The sequence below is a fragment of the Saccopteryx bilineata genome, chromosome 4 (genome assembly GCF_036850765.1).
Source record: "Saccopteryx bilineata isolate mSacBil1 chromosome 4, mSacBil1_pri_phased_curated, whole genome shotgun sequence".
In the NCBI taxonomy this organism is placed as follows: domain Eukaryota; kingdom Metazoa; phylum Chordata; class Mammalia; order Chiroptera; family Emballonuridae; genus Saccopteryx; species Saccopteryx bilineata.
Window position 1 is genome coordinate 164,954,485 of NC_089493.1, and position 16,989 is coordinate 164,971,473.

Here is a 16,989-nt window from a genome sequence, read left to right on the forward strand (position 1 = left end):
CCGGCCCGGGCACACAGGAGAAGCGCCCATCTGCTTCTCCACCCCTCCCCCTCTCCTTCCTCTCTGTCTCTCTCTTCCCCTCCTGCAGCGAGGCTCCATTGGAGCAAAGATGGCCCAGGCACTGGGGATGGCTCCTTGGCTTCTGCCCCAGGCGCTAGAGTGGCTCTGGTCGCAACAGAGCAACGCCCCAGAGGGGCAGAGCGTCACCCCCTGGTGGGCATGCGGGGTGGATCCCGGCCGGGTGCATGTGGGAGTCTGTCTGACTGTCTCTCCCCATTTCCAGCTTCAGAAAAATACAAAACAACAACAACAAAAAAGTTGACCATGTCCAAATGCAGGCTCAGGTAAAAAAAAGGCCAACATGCTTAAGCGTTTGGCCCTGAGACTTATTGATGGTCATAGCAAAGGCAAGTTTTACAGGAAATTATCTACGTCTCAATTGAAACGGCAACCCTGTTTGAGATGGAGCCAAATCAATTCTTGGAATGACATGTATTTCACCTTTAGAGGAGCCAAAGACTTAGCTATTATGACATTATTTTTCAATTGGAGAACCTCTAGTCTTGTACCATTGCAAAGACCCCTTCTGGTGTTAAGATTTCTTAACAGCATAATAATTGCTCCAATCTTTAACCTCAATTTGTGAGGTGGCATGCCAGAAGGCGGAACTATTTGAATGCCGTGGCAACTTCACCCCATTGGCTAGTACAGTTATGCAAGCAACCAATAAGCTATCGGCGACAAACAGACACTTAAGCTGCATATAATAAAGATTTCACTGGTCCTGGTGTAGGGCTTCACACAGAGTAGCAGTTCTGTCAATTAGCTTTTTGCCTTCACCTCTTAAAAACAGCTCCAGAATAGGTTGTCTAGGTTTGCTCTTGATGGTGATCTGAATCACGAGGTTGGATTTTACTGGAGCACACACTGTGCAAGTCTCCCCCCCACCCCACCCCACCTTCTTTCCCCGCAATAATTTGTACAGTGCTTATTTGTAACAATTCAACAAGCACAGTGCGGTCTGGGCATGTCTCCTAAACCTGCCATGACTGAGAGACATTTAAGGTGTCATCCAGCTGAGTTTTTGATAGGAAAAGCCATCACAGGGCTGCCTGCGTTATGTTTAAGTAACACATTCTCCGTTGGCGCCCAGACTGTTACCATCCAGCTTCCGGAAAAGCATCTGGTGAATCCCAGCTTTACTACTGAGGAGCTGTGTGACCTTGGACAAGTCCCTTCCTCCTTCAGGAATGTTGCAGTGGGCCTCAGAGCCTCTACCAGGGTCGGTCTATGCTATGGGAATGGTCAAGTGACCTTGAAAACATTCGCCTTTAAACATTTATTGATCTCCGATGACATTCAAGTACGGGACCAGAGGCAAGGGAATCAAGGATCGCTCCCCCCCCCCCCCCCCCCCCCAGCATCCTTGACCCACGCAACGGTTCTCGCGAGATGTCCTTGCGCTTCCCGGCGTCATCCTCTCTGTGGCCGTGGCGGCGACGGCGACGGTGCGTAAGGTACTCACAGGGAGGGTCCGTATCCCTCCGCCGTCGGCGCGGCCCAGCCCTCCTTCCCCTGGCCCGCCAATCCCCGCGCCTTCCGATCTGCCCCTCGGCCTGGGCCCACCCAGCGCTCGGGCGGCCCCACCCCGGCGGCGTCGCCCGCCCGTCCGCCCGCGCGTCCCTCCGTCCACCTGCAGCAGGCAGTCAGTCCCTTGGCTGTCCGACCGAAGGCGCCGGCCGAGCCCGACGCCTGGGCTCTTGCTCCCGGCGGAGGGATTCGAGACGGCTTAGGAGGCCCCTACCGCGGCGGCGGCTGCTGCTCGGGAGGCAGCGCATAAAGAAGCCGCCGCCGGGTGATGCGGTGACCGCTGCGACAAGCTCAGGAGCCGAGTGGGGCTCGGCCCTCCGTCGGTCCCGCGCTTCTAAGCTATCTTCGATCGACCCGCGATCACCGAGGCGGCCTCGCGCCCCCTCGCCCTTTCCCTGTCCCTCCCCTGCCCCTGTCCCCGCCCCGGGGGCCGCCGCCACCCTCCTCTCAGGATGGCTTTGAAGAGAATCCACAAGGTAAGCGGCCGGAGGTCGGCTGTGGGTTCGGGCCGCTGGGCGGGCCAGCGGAGCAGCAGGCTGCGGCCTGCACTTCCCGCTGTCGCCTCCGCCGGGCTCGCGGCCTCTTCGGACACGGCTGCGGGCAAGGGCTTCGCCGGGCGGCCTGCACACCCCACTCAGTGATGGCGCCCTGGGAGGCCTAGGCGCGCAGCCCGCGCTCTGGCCGGAGGTGCGTCGGTCCGCTCAGCTTTCCTCCTGCGCCTCGGTTCTAGGCCCTGTGTGGTATAGAGTCCTAAGGCCTCTCCCCGGACTGGGACTACTGGGCTGAAAGGCCATTGTCCCGGCACGCCGGGGGAGGGGCGGGGGGCGTTGGGCGGCCCCTGCGACCGAGGTCGAAAGGGCTTGCCCCATCGCTGCCTCTTTTCAGCCCCACCCCTCCCCGCACCTTCCCGGCTCCCTCTACAGAACCACCTGAGCTTAGGGCCCATGTCTCAGACGAGGAAGCCTTTTTGTCTGATCTACAGTATTTCTTGACTTCTTTCGCCTCTTGGCGGCCACACACTTCGGCCCACTCTACTTTTCCAGAAACTGTTATGAGTAGGAAGTTCAGAAGGAGAAAAAACATGAGACTTTGAAGGGAGGAGGGAAGAACAGGGAGAAGCATTTTATTCTCCCTTGAGATTGCCAAATGTAGTCGGAAACTAACACCTCAGTTTTGCAGGAATGGATCTAATAGAAAAGCTGTTAAATTGGCAAGAATAGAGATAGGACCCTGAATATTGAAAATCACTGGAGAAATTAAACAATTTCCTATTACAGCTTAAATTAGGTGATATGTTCAGGGCGACCCTTTTAATTCAGAGGGGATTTTATTAGATTTCTCCATTAGAAAGGACTTCTTTGCCCTTTAAGACAAAGGATTATTTGATTAGTAATTTATACGGTTTTTCTAAAATACAAGCTTGGCTTAAAATTCTGGGTCCCCCTCCAATATTGTCACTTTCTAGTGCCTTTCACTATCTTTTTTTTTTTTTTAGAAGTGGGAAAGTGCCTCTGGTGAGTTTTGTTTGCTGTTTCACTTGGCTGTATTATACCCACCACTTAGAAGTAGCTAGTGCGATTATCTATCTGTCCTGAAGGATAGGATGGAGTTGCAAGGGGAAGAGAACCAATTTTCACTTTGTCTTAACCTAGTGAAAATGAAGATTGTTGGGCAATTTAAATACTTCAGCTCAGCAGTTAGTCTTCATTTCATTATTGATCAGAGACCTTTAATATGAAATTAATCCCAGTGGTTACTGTAAATTAGGTTAGATCCTTACCAAATTCTTTTGAATTCTTTGATTTCTAACAAATGGAAAAAGGCAGACTTTAGAAAGAGTAAATCTCATACTGAAATGAAGCAGGTTATTAAAAGAAACTTGAACCAAGATTCATAGATCTCATAACTGTTCAAGAGGCAGGAGCACACTGAAGAATGGTAATCCAAGTAAAAATATACTGTATATACATTTTTAAGGCTTTTAGGAGTTACTAGGCTCTTATAGAGGCAAATTGTACTCTTATTTTAAAACCTGAAGAGGAGTGAGTATAATGTGTGGTAATTTAGTCAAGAAATGTAGCATTTAATCTCTACATTGATTGATACAGGTGTTATTTTTTTCAGAGAGGGGAATAGCACTCAAAGCATGCATTTTAATTTTTAAATGTACTTGCCCCAGGTAATTTGGTTTCTTTTGAGTTACTACATACTCTACATTTTCTCTAAAATAAGTCCTTATAAAAATTTTAATAAGGAAAATCAAGTTTAGATGATGATAATTTACTTTTGAAACTCAATATTCTCCTCCACCCCCCAGTTTATTACCTAGAGCCCTCCTTAAGTATGGCTCAGCTTCTGAAACTGCCAGGGGTTAGAAAAATAAGGCATACTAGTCAGTAAGATTGTAAAAACAGAACAGAGGTTTTTCCCCCAACCTTTTTGTATGACACCAGTTTTAAGTTGCCAATTTACCTAGATATGGAGGAGATCAGTCCTATTTTATCTTCAACCCTTGTAATATATCTACAATGATATCCCAAAAAGACTTAGGTGGCTTATATAATTGACCTTGGTCTTGAACCTTCCCAATTACCATTCTCTGAAAAAATAGTTCTACTTAAATACTCTCTCTATTATGAACTGCTGTATCTGGGTTCTAATAAAATTTTGCTAAGAACAAGTATGTTTAACATATGGCATCTTGAGGAATTCATTGTCTTGTTTCTTGGACACGGGAAATAGTGTTCAGTGAATTTGAAAATGCCATGTCTTTTTTGGAAAAAGCTTTGAAGGGCTTCATTTTGATACACACTCTAAGGTCTCCTGACCTTAGTTTTAACAGTGTACTAAAGGGTCGTTATGAACATCCAGTGTAGGGATTGGGACCCTGTGTGACTGTTTTTATTTATACCAAATGGCCCCAGCCTGTTATGTTGAGGTTTTCTGCTGACTTTATAGGTCTTGAGCTTTGATTTTGATGCTTTGAGTGTTTGCTTCTAGCAGCACCACCCCCAGCTCTTTTCCAGTTGGCTGCATCTCATCTGTTGTGGGTTGGGAAACCAGATCACAGAGCTTATTAAAATTACGTCTAAAATAAGACCCAGTAGACTCTGAGTGAAGAGGGCTTCATGTGTTCTGTGAATGTTGTGGTCTCTTTGGCTGATCAGAAACCCTTTTTAACTCCCTTCCTGTTTTTCTTCTTTACTTTTTTTTTTTTAATTAATTTATTTATTTATTCATTTTTAGAAAGGACAGAGAGAGGGAGAGAGAGAGACAGAGAGAGAGAGAGAGAAGGGGGGAGGAGCTGGAAGCATCAACTCCCATATGTGCCTTGACCAGGCAAGCCCAGGGTTTCGAACCAGTGACCTCAGCATTTCCAGGTCGATGTTTTATCCACTGCGCCACCACAGGTCAGGCTTCTTCTTTACTTTTGTTATACAGACACAGAAAACTTTTTGGTGCTCTTACAGTACCATAATATTGAAATACAGAGTTAATTTTTTTATTCTTGAGAACAGTAGAAGGCTGGATATCTTGAAAACAGACAAGTTAGGATTCTGAAAACCCTTTTCTTAACAGTAATTGTGCCTGGTACATTTTAACAGTATCCTGCTAGTTATAGTTAACGTTTGTTCCATACAGCTTTAATGCCAGGATCATTACTTGATTTAGTCTATTACTATGATAAAGGTTTTTTTCTTTTTCTTTTTTTTGTATTTTTCTGAAGTGAGAAGCAGGGAGGCAGAGACAGACACCTGTATGTGCCTGATTGGGATCCACCTGGCATGCCCAGTAGGGAGCGATGCTCCATTGCAGTCAGAGCCATTCTAGCGCCTGAGGCGGAGGTCACAGGAACCATTCTTAGCTCTGGAGCCAGCTTTGCTCCAATGGAGCCTTGGCTGTGGGAGGAGAAGAGAGAGATAGAGAGAAAGGAGAGGGGGAAGGGTGGAGAAGCAGATGGGTGCTTCCGTGTGCCCTGGCCAGGAATTGAACCCGGGACTTCCACACACTGGGCTGATGCTCTGCTCTACCGCTGAGCCAGCCAGCCAGGACTATGATAAAGATTTTTTTAAAAAGATTTTATTCATTGATTTTCGAGAGGGAGAGAGAGAAGGGGGAGGAGTGGGAAGCATCAACTTGTAGTTGCTTCTCTGATGTGCCTTGAAATAGTGACCTCAGCATTCCAGGTCAATGCATTGTCCACTGCACCACCACATGTCAGGCATAATAAAGATTTTTGAAACAATTTTATCTTCCAATTATAGTTGACACATAATATTTTTATTAGTTTTAGGTGTACAGTATAGTGATTAGACATTTATATATCTTACAAAGTGGTCACCCTGATAAATTTAGTATGCATCTGACACTATACAGCAGCGGTTCTCAACCTGTGGGTCGCGACCCTGGCTGGGGTCGAACGACCAAAACACAGGGGTCGCCTAAAGCCATCGGAAAATTTTAAATAAAATATGTATTTCCGATGGCTTTAGGCGACCCCTGTGTTTTGGTCGTTGGACCCCAGCCGGGGTCGCTACCCACAGGTTGAGAATCGCTGCTGTACAGAGTTATTACACTATTATTGTCTACATTCCTTATGCTGTACTTGACATCCTTGTAACTATTTTTTTATAACAGGCAATTTGTATGTCTTCATTCCTGTCACCTTTTTTCACCCATTCCTCACAATGCCTCTTCGAGCAACCGTCAATTTGTTCTCTGTAATTATGATCAAGATTTTTATGGCTAGCTTCTTTTAAGGTCCCTTAAGAGAAAATAGGTAGGTAGGTAGGAAGGAAGGAAGATAGATAGATAGAAATTAATTCTCAGTAAAAAAAAGATGTCAAACTCTGATGACTGTAAAGGCAAGGCAGGTAACCTGAGTGAGCAAAGAGAATTGGGGTTTGGGGTTGGGGGTTGGGGGTTGGGGGAGAGCTAGAAATTGCATGTGCTGTCAGAAGAGGGCAGGCAACTGCTACCCAGCTCTTTCCAAATGTTGCTATTACTAGAATCTGTGGGCCTAATGTTGCCAAATCTTTTTTTTCTTTTCTTACTTTTTTTTAAAGGCAAGCCAAGCCACAAATCAGATTTTTGGCAACCAATTCAAATTTTAAAACAACCACTACACTTTCTTTTGGTAGGTTGGTAGGCACCAGTTTAATATGTGAATTAGAAATAACAGGACTCATTGAGGTTCAGTAAGTAATCAGGAATGTAAGGATTAAATAATTTAAACTGTATTTTCTGTCTTTTGAAAAGTGTCTGAGAACTGCTTTATGTAGATAGGCACAATTAAGGAAGTTTATGTAAACTTTCAATTAACTTTGCTATGGTTTTGTGTGGTTATGTATAAAGTTATGGGGAAAGCCAATTTAGTAAATGCACTGATCTCATAAGTAGAAGTTTGCATTTTAATCTTTAACTTCATTGTCTTGTGTTCATGTTATGAATCATCTTTCTGTAGACTACATACTTTCAAAATATTTAAGATTGGGCAATTACCAAAGGATGATTCTTAAGGATAAGGGGTAAGGAGTTGAAACACTGTTACAAATTTACTAAATTTTTAAAAAGTTATTTTAAAATAATGTATTAGAAGTGTGATACCATGATATATTAATATCATCAGAGGTAAAGATAGAGGGCCTGACCAGGCGGTGGCGCAGTGGATAGAGCGTTGGACTGGGATGCGGAGGACCCAGGTTCGAGACCCCAAGCTCACCAGCTTGGACCCAAGGTCGCTGGCTTAAGCAAGGGGTTACTCGGTCTACTGAAGGCTCATGGTCAAGGCACATATGAGAAAGCAATCAATGAACTAAGGTGTCGCAACAAAAAACTGATGATTGGTGCTTCTCATCTTTCTCCGTTCCTGTCTGGCTGTCCCCATCTGTCCTTCTTTCTGACTCTCTCTCTCTGTCTCTGTAAAAAAACCCAAAAAAACAAAAAACAAATAAGATCTGTTACTTAAAAAAAAAAAAAGATAGAGGGAATTCTAGTTAAAAAGATGAAACAAATTTGCAAATAGTCCTGTAGAATACTGAAACTTTAATATTAAATAAATGGCTGTTTGAATTAGTTCTGTCTTGGAAAGCAGACATACCTTCTTAGTCTAAAAGATAAACTTCTTGAAATCTCTGGGAAGTACTTTTTTTTTTTAATAGAAAAGGATGCTTTGTTTTACAAAAGATTCATTGAGTTGAGAAACTTTAAAGTCTCCCCTTGAGTATTACTGTACTGTGACTGACAAAGAGGAAGTGTTGACAAAGTCCAATTCTGGATATTTTAGTCCAGGGATAGAAGGCTGCTCCTAGGCAGTTTTCAGGATAGGAATACCTGACTCATGCCTGATGCTGCCAGGAACCTCTGCAGCCTCATCCCAGAAATGCAGAAGCACAGTTGTTTTTTTCTGTAGAAATAAAGTTTTGCTGGTTAGGTTCCTAGGTTAACCTTCAAAATCATAATAAACGATGACATAGAAAAATTAAGTATAATTTATTTTGTCTACAGAGTTGATTAAGATTCCAAGTAATAGTCATAAAATTTTAGCACTGCAACACATCTTGGAGCTACTTTCTAAAAAGGCCATGTGACTTACTAGGGCTGGATCAAGAACCTGAATTTCATGGCCAGCTCAGTAGATCAGAGCACATTCTGAAAAACCAAGGATGCAGGTTTGATCCCTTGTCAGGACACGTATGGGAAGCGACCAATAAATGCACAACTAAGTAGGACAACAAATGAATGCTTTCCCTTCTCTCTCCCCCATTTCCTCTCTCTGTCTCTTTAAAATCAATCAGTAAGTTAAGAGTCTGGATTTCTTGACCTTGTCTAGAATCTTTCTAGTAGGCCCTGTCCCCTTATACAGTGTGTCCGTAAAGTCATGGTGCATTTTTGACCGGTCACAGGAAAGCAACAAAAGACGATAGAAATGTGAAATCTGCACCAAATAAAAGGAAAACCCTCCCAGTTTCTGTAGGATGATGTGGCAGCATGTACGCTTGCTCAGATGATGACATAACACCGTGTATACAAGTGGAGCAGCCCATGGCCATGCCAGTTGAGATGTAGACGGTACAGAGGAAAGTTCAGTGTGTTCTGTGGCTCTCTAAATTTGAATCCGTGACCAAAGTGCAACGTGAATATCAGCGCATTTATAAGGAAGCGCCACCACATAGGAATAACATTACTCGGTGGGATAAGCAGTTGAAGGAAACCGGCAGTTTGGTGGAGAAACCCCGTTCTGGTAGGCCATCAGTCAGTGATGAGTCTGTAGAGGCTATACAGGATAGCTACCTAAGGAGCCCTAAAAAATCTGTGTGTGAGCCCACATTGAACTGCACTGAATAGGTATGAAACTGGGAGAATTTTCCTTTTATTTGGTGCAGATTTCACATTTCTATCTTCTTTTGTTGCTTTCCTGTGACTGGTCAAAAGTGCACCATGACTTTACGGACACACTGTATATAGTGGTTTGGTATGTAAATCCAGAGGATGCATTTTCTTTTGTTCAAAGAATGGGGTACATAAAAGTATGCCCTGGAACCAGAAGATCTTTTCCCCAACATCTCTTTATTGTTGGAGTGTGTCTCTAACTCCTTTAAAACGGTAAATTTCTGATGTTCTGTCCTCCTTATATTCATCAAATGGATTTTTTAATCTCTCTGAAAGATTAAGAATCACTTTCCTACTTAAACACTGTTTTAATCTCAGTAGGTGACCCAATTACCTATTTTACAGAGAAAATTGAAATGTGATTTATTTATTTTTTTAAGATTTCCCTTTGAGGCCTTTTAAAATAAAACCCCACAGCTACCATCTTTTTAGTACTCTGTATTGGAATTACTGAATTTTCTGAACGTCCCTATTAGAATTCTGTTCTCCCTGGTTAAATGAGAAAATGGAGACTTGGAGAAGTAAACAAATTTGCCTATGATTATATGATTATGGTAGGAAGAGCCAGGATTTAGATGTATACACTTTTTAAAAAGTTTTATTTATTGTTTTTATAGAGAGACCAGTTCGTTGTTCTGCCTATTTATACAATCATTGGTTGACTCTTGTATGTGGCCTGACTAGGGATTGACCCTGCTGCAACCTTAGTGTATCAGGACAATGCTCTAACCCAGTGGTCCTCAATCCCCGGGCCACGGACCGGTACCAGTCCGCAGAGAAAGAATAAATAACTTACATTATTTCCGTTTTACTTATATTTAAGTCTGAACGATGTTTTATTTTTTAAAAATGACCAGATTCCCTCTGTTACATTCATCTAAGACTCACTCTTGACGCTTGTCTCAGTCACGTGATACATTTATCTGTCCCACCTTAAAGGCCGGTCCGTGAAAATATTTTCTGACATTAAACCGTTCGTGGCCCAAAAAAGGTTGGGGACCACTGCTCTAACCAACTGAGATACCTAGCCAGGGCTGTATGCATGCATTCTTGACTACAGAACCAACCACTTCTCCAAAATTGCTTTAATCATTGCTCTTCTTTTCTTTGGAGAAGATTTCTGCCAGATTCTTGCTCTCTAGTAATTGTCCCTGTACTCCTAGTTCCAGTCTCTTCTTTAGCAATTCCTCTAGCATTCAGAGTTACCCAGGATTTCCCCTGTTCTGAAAAAGCAAACAACCCCCCCCCAAGTACTCTTTAACACCCCTCCCCCACTAGGGCCAATACATTCCTCCTTATCCTTCCCATCTCTGGCATTTCAGTGCCAAAGTTCTTGAAAGAATAGTCTGCTCACTGTTCTGGGACTGTTTAGTAAGGTCATTGATAATTACTTAATTGCCAGATTCAATGGATACCTCAGTTTTTACTTAATCTTCATAATAGTTAACATGGATATCACTCATTTTTCTTAGCTTTGATGAGCTGTCTCCTCCTTCCTCATATGTAGTGTTTCCCAACTTTATTAGAACGCTTTTCAAACTACTAATATTTTTGATGGATACAAATGAATTTGTGAAGTAATGCACACTTGCATTAAAATTGACAGCACAAATGGTACCAGATAAATTATTTAAAACATATAATCAAATCAAAATATTATTTAAAAACAAAATACATTTTCTTACCAAGTAACAAATACTTTAAGAATAGTATTTTTTAAATAAAAAGGATCCTCTTCAGGTGCTGCATTAAAGGTTATTAGTATATTCTTTTCATTCTAGTATAAAATGAAAATCTGTTTCTCAAACAGTTACACTGTAGCAAAAGAATACATGCTCTAGTTTTTTAATATTCATGTAGTTAGGCTTGTACCAACTTTATTGTCTCATAGGTCACCTAATTTTAAAAAAATAGAAGGCTATGCTCTGCTCATGTTTGTTTTAAAATAATCTGACTTTGGGGTTAAAGAATCAAAGGACTTTGATTTTTATTGAAAACTTCTGTATTCTAGCTATAAGTCCATGGGGATGGGTTAGTATAGTAGAAATACTTAAATAACGATTAAATAACTTCTCAAATGAATATTGAATTATATAACAAGAAGCAGGAATATCAGTGGAGTCAAATAGACGGTAATGCATATATGTTTAAGTGCTGTTTGTGCATCGTAACACAATGATTATCATTTGCTTAGTGGGTGCAACTTTTTTGAGGCAAATTACTGCTTTAAATCTGCAGAAATATGTAGTACTTAAAAACGTATTGAAAGTGGACAAAATTTAGGACAAATATATTGCCACCTTTATTTCTACATTGCATATATGGGTATCTTGAGAAATATTAGTATAATTGAAACAATTTTATTTAATCCTGTTCAGAATCATTTTCCCATAGACTTTGTACTTTTTCTTATACAGAGAATGTTTTCTTACCCTACTTCCTCCTCCTGAATTTTTTTATTCATCCCTGGAGACCCAACAGGAATGGCTTCTCTGTGATATATGCCTCAGGCATGCAAGCAGTAGGGTTCCATTATAGATCTGTTTTTTAGTATATGGACATGATTGATTAGACTGAGCTCTCCTGGTGGAAGTCCCTGTCTTATTATATTCCCTGTGTATAACTGAATGCCTGATGCATGGTAGCCATTCAGATTTTGCCGGCAACATTAAGGAAATGCTAATAGCAAGTGGTGTGGTGGGAAAAATTGTAGGATTTTGGAGCATCATGCCTACTGAGTCGTGTTCTAACCCTTTGGCTTTAGGTAAGTCACTTAAATGATTTTCTGTAGCTTCAGCTTTGTTGTCTATAGAATGGGGATAGTGTTACATACCCTATAACAGGGGTCCCCAAACTAGGGCCTGAGGGCCACATGCGGCCCCCTGAGGCCATTTATCTGGCCCTCGCAGCACTTCTGGAAGGGGCACCTCTTTCATTGGTGGTCAGTGAGAGGAGCATAGTTCCCATTGAAATACTGGTCAGTTTGTTGATTTAAATTTACTTGTTCTGTATTTGTTCCCGTTTTGTTTTTTACTTTAAAATAAGATGTGCAGTGTGCATAGGGATTTGTTCATAATTTTTTTTTATAGTCTGGCCCTCCAACGGTCTGAGGGACAGTGAACTGGCCCCCTGTGTAAAAAGTTTGGGGACCCCTGCCCTATAACCTATGGGGGATGAGTAGAAAGAAAATACGCACTACTTAAAAGGTACTTTTTAACATTAGTTATTACTGTGACTTAACTGCCCAGTAATGTTGACCCATGGAATTGATAGAATCTTGAAATCTTAGGTGTCAGTGTTGTCTGTTTAGGATTTTACTTCATTGTCACCCCAACCAAAAAAGACAAAAAACACACACATCGTATTGTTGTAAAAGTAATGTCTTAAAATATTTCTAAGTGGAAAAAAGGAACCGAATTCCAAACTTTTTCTTCAACAAACTTCAAAATATTGTCACTGGATGTGTTAGCAATATATGTGATATTTTTGTTGGCCTAGAAGTGAAAACAGTTTTCTTTAAAATTATCTTGTAATAGAAATACTTGCTGCTGTCCTTTGAGACTTCCCCTACCACTGTAGGGCATCATGACAGTATAAATGAGCATATTCCTTTGCCAACCTCTTACAGCTTATAGCAGATAACATTTTTAATTTTTTATTTTATTTTTTACAGAGAGAGGGTTAGATAGGGACAGACAGACAGGAACGGAGAGAGATGAGAAACATAAATCATCAGTTTTTCGTTGCGACACTTTAGTTGTTCATTGATTGCTTTCTCCTATGTGCCTTGACCGTGGGCCTTCAGCAGACTGAGTAACCCCTTGCTCGAGCCAGTGACCTTGGGTCCAAGCTGGTGAGCTTTGCTCAAACCAGATGAGCCCACACTCAAGCTGGCGAGCTTGGGGTCTCGAACCTGGGTCCTTCGCATCCCAGTCTGACACTCTATCCACTGTGCCACCATCTGGTCAGGCAGCAGATAACATTTTTGAAATCAGATTTATTTTATAGAATCCACAGTGATATCAGTTTAGAAATAGATTCTTTAAAATAATAGTATACTAATGGGAATGATTTTTGTTTAGAACAAATGTCCCCTTATTTATACCATTTATATTATTTTCATGTAGCTGCTGTAGAAAGTTACCAAAAATCTGACTTAAAACAACAGAAATTTATTCTCTCACAGTTTTGGAGCTCAGAAGTCCAAAATCGGTGTATTAGCAGGGACATACTCCTTTCTGGAGGCTCTTTGGGAGAGGAGTCCTTTCTTATCTCTTCCAGCTTCTTGTGGCTGACTGTTAAGCATTCCTTGACTTCCTTATTTGTGGTCACAGTATTCCAAGCTCTGCCTTCATCATCATTACCTTCTCCTCTGTGTGTCTTCATCATCATTACCTTCTCCTTTTTTGTCTCTTATAAGGACACTTGATGTTAAATTTAGGGCCCACACATGTAATCCAGAATTATCTTATCAAGATAGTTAGTTACATCTATAAAGACCCTTTTCCAAATAAGATAACATTCACAGGTTCCTGGAATTAAAATGTGCCACCTATCTTTGGAGGGACCATTCAATCCAGTATACTTTTTTTTAAAGTTTTATTTATTTTTAGAGAGAGGAGAGAGAAAGAGAGCAAAAGTGAGAGGAGAACAGGGAAGCATCAACTCATAGTAGTTGCTTCCTGTATGTGTGTTGAGCAGGCAAGCCCAAGGTTTTGAACTGGTGACCTCAGCATTTCAGAATGACACTTTATCCACTATACCACCACAGGTCAGGCACAATATACTTTCAAATCACCAAACTTTAATAAAGTGAATGCATTAGGCCTTTGGACATTTTTTTTTCCCCCCCCGAGAGAGAACAAGAGTGAGAGGAAGGGAGAGAGATGAGAAGAATCAACTCATAATTGCGACACTTGAGTTTTTCATTGATTGCTTTTCATATGTGCCTTGACTGGTGGGCTCCAGCTGAGTCAGTGACCCCTTGCTCATGCCAACGATGTTTGGGCTCAAGTCAGTGAGATCATCAATGGGATCTCAATGTCTGTTTAGCATTTCACTTCATTGTCACCCCAACCAAAAAAAGACAAAAAACACACACATCGTATTGTTGTAAAAGTAATGTCTTAAAATATTTCTAAGTGGAAAAAAGGAACCGAATTCCAAATTTTTTCTTCAACAAACTTCAAAATATTGTCACTGGATGTGTTAGTAATATATGTGATATTTTTGGGATCATCAGTGATCCTGTGCTCAGGCTGGGAAGCCTGAGCTCAAGCCGACCTCAGGGTTTTGAACCTGGAACCTCAGCGTCCCAGGTCATTGCTCTATTCACAGCACCACCACCGATCATGCTCTTTTTTCATAACTTTCTAAAAATTTTAAATAATATTAAAGCTACAGAAAAATTGCATATACAATACTGAGAACATTTTTTAAACTATTTTTGAATAAGTTGTCAACATGATATTGCATTAACCCCAAATGCTGTAATGTTTATTTCCTATGAATGAGGACATTCTGCTACACAATCATAGTACGATCATCAAAATTAGGACATTTCCATTGAGATCTTACTGTTATCTAATCCTCAGACCACATTCAACTTTTGATAGTTGTTCCAGTGATGTCCTGTATAGGAAAGGATCCAGTTTAGACTTACCTTGTTTTTAGTTATCTACCTTTAATCGCTTCAAGTTCCTTAGTTTTCCCTTGGCTTCACGGTCATGATACTTTTAAAAATTATATTTCAGCCTGACCAGGCAGTGGTTCAGTGGATAGAGTATTGAACTGGGACGTGGGAGGACCCAGGTTCGAAACCACGAGGTCACCGGTTTGAGCGGGGTTGCTGGTTTGAGCATGGTATTATAGACATTATGCCATGGTCGTTAGCTTTAGCCCAAACGTTGGCTTGAAGCCCAAGGTCACTGGTTTGAGCAAGGGGTCAGTCGCTCTGCTGTAGCTCCCCCCCCCCCAATCAAAGTTCATATGAGAAAGCAATCAGTGAACAACTAAGGGGCTGCAATAAAGAATTGATGCTTCTCATCTCTCTCCCTTCCTGTCTGTCTGTCTGTCCCCCTCTCTTTGTAACAAAGAAAAAAAATTATGGACCTGTTATTTTAGAGAACTTCTCACAGTTTAGGTTTGCGTGATGTTTTCTCATGATCAGATTAAAGCCATATAGATTTGGCAGGAATATCACAGCAGCAGTGCTGTATCCTACTCTGTATCTTATCAAGTGGTATATGATTTTGGTTGTATTCTTTTCATTATGTGCTGTCAGGGGCATACAGTTTCACTTTGACACATTTCTGAGATTTTTCACTTCCATAACTTGATGAAGGTGATGTCTACCAGCATTCCTTTTCCCTTTATAATGAATAAGTGGTTTGTTAGGAGACATTTTGAGAAAATGCACTTATCCTGTTTATATTTTTTTAATTTAATCTTGCATGAGAAAGAGATTTAGCTGCTTTAAAATAACAAACATTTGTTATCACATAATTTCTGAAGATTAGGAATCTGAGAGTGTCTTACAGCAAGGTGGTTCTGGCTCAGGTCTTTTTTGAGGTTGCAGCCAAGTCATTGTCTGGGGCTGCAGTTTAGTACCATAGGCTAAATTTCTTTTCAGTATTGGTATTCCTTATCTGGCCATTAGAAACTTGGCTTCTATTATTATTAATATATTTATACACTTGATCAGTTCCCCTGTATATAATCAATCTTCCCATTGCTGTGACTCACCAGCATAGATACTATTCTTGCTCCCCCCTCTCCTGGGGAGGCCCTTCTTCACTTCCTGACTTGGACATCCTGCACTGGGTCACGTCCATCCCTCTATGGATGTGCTCACCATTTTAAAAAAAACAAAGTAAAATACAGGACTTATTTGATAATAAGTAATTATATAAAAACTAAAACAGTAGTGCCAAGTTGTTATAGAGCATAACTTAAAACAGATAGAGGAAGTTCATCCCAGTGATCGTGACCACATAGTACTTTTTCAAGTTAGGGAATAAACATAGTATTTTCTAAAGCCCATTCTTGGTGAAAACTAAGACCATAATTTTAGTTATGTCTCGGTATTCTGAGACAATTTTGGTAACTCTTAAACTGTAGTCTCCATTCCTAGAAATAGCTAGAGTCCCAAAATTTATGCTATTATGAAATATTTGATGTATATAAACATGGAGACACTGATATGACAAATACTTATGTACTTACTGCCCAGCTTAAGAGTCAGACCTAATTTAGCTTAGTGTTAAAGTTTAGTCAGGAGTGATAACTTCTCTTGATGATTAATGAGCTTGGCATCTTTGCATATTTAGAAACATAATTCATATTTTGATAAAGGTATATTGTTGTAGGTGGTGGGGAATTACTTCTAGAACCTCTCCTACTTCACCTATTGCATCAAGGGAATAATATATCATCACTGAGTTTAGTTACAGGTCAGATTCCTGAGCAACAAAAGGTTATTTGAGTCTTTAATCATTGTGCTTCACTTTTTTTAAATTAATTTACTGTGTTTACATAGATTCTAATGTCACCCATGTTCCCCAGTACATCCCCCCTGTCCCCCTCCCTGTAATACCCTCCCCCCTTCCCTTCAGGATTTGCTTTTGTGCTCTCGTCCCATCCTATCACCCTGTTATCCCCTTTTCCTCTGTCCGCTTTCCTTCTGGATCCTTTGATTCTGCTTCTGGATCCTTTGATCCCACCTCTGTCTCTATTCTGCTCCTCAGTTCATATTGTTCCTTGGATTCTTCCTATGAATGAGGTCATATGATATTTTTCTTTCTCTGCCTGGCTTATTTCACTTAACATAATAATTTCCAGTTCCATCCATGTTGTCGCAAAAAATAATATTTCCTTCTTTTTCATGGCCTCATGGTATTCCATTGTGTATATGTACCACAGCTTTTTGTGCTTCACTTTTGTTGACTAGAAATTTTAAAAATCCACTATGAAATTATTGATTTTATCAGGAGTATATCGTACATGTTT

The 16,989-nt window shown here is 41.2% G+C and overlaps 1 protein-coding gene across 2 annotated transcripts in view; it reads left to right on the plus strand.

Moving 5' to 3' along the window:
• Positions 1–1,459: 1,459 nt before the first annotated feature.
• Positions 1,460–16,989, plus strand: part of UBE2D2 (ubiquitin conjugating enzyme E2 D2) — a 67,393-nt gene continuing 51,863 nt past the window's right edge. Inside the window, exon 1 of one of the 2 annotated variants that reach the window (XM_066272671.1) lies at positions 1,460–1,517. Coding sequence is in view for 1 of the 2 variants with exons in the window: in XM_066272670.1 (XP_066128767.1) it covers positions 2,043–2,066 (24 nt within the window). In the remaining variant the exon portion in view is untranslated. Of the gene's footprint in view, positions 1,518–1,571; positions 2,067–16,989 lie in introns of those variants that run through there. The other variant, XM_066272670.1, reaches the window with a different exon arrangement.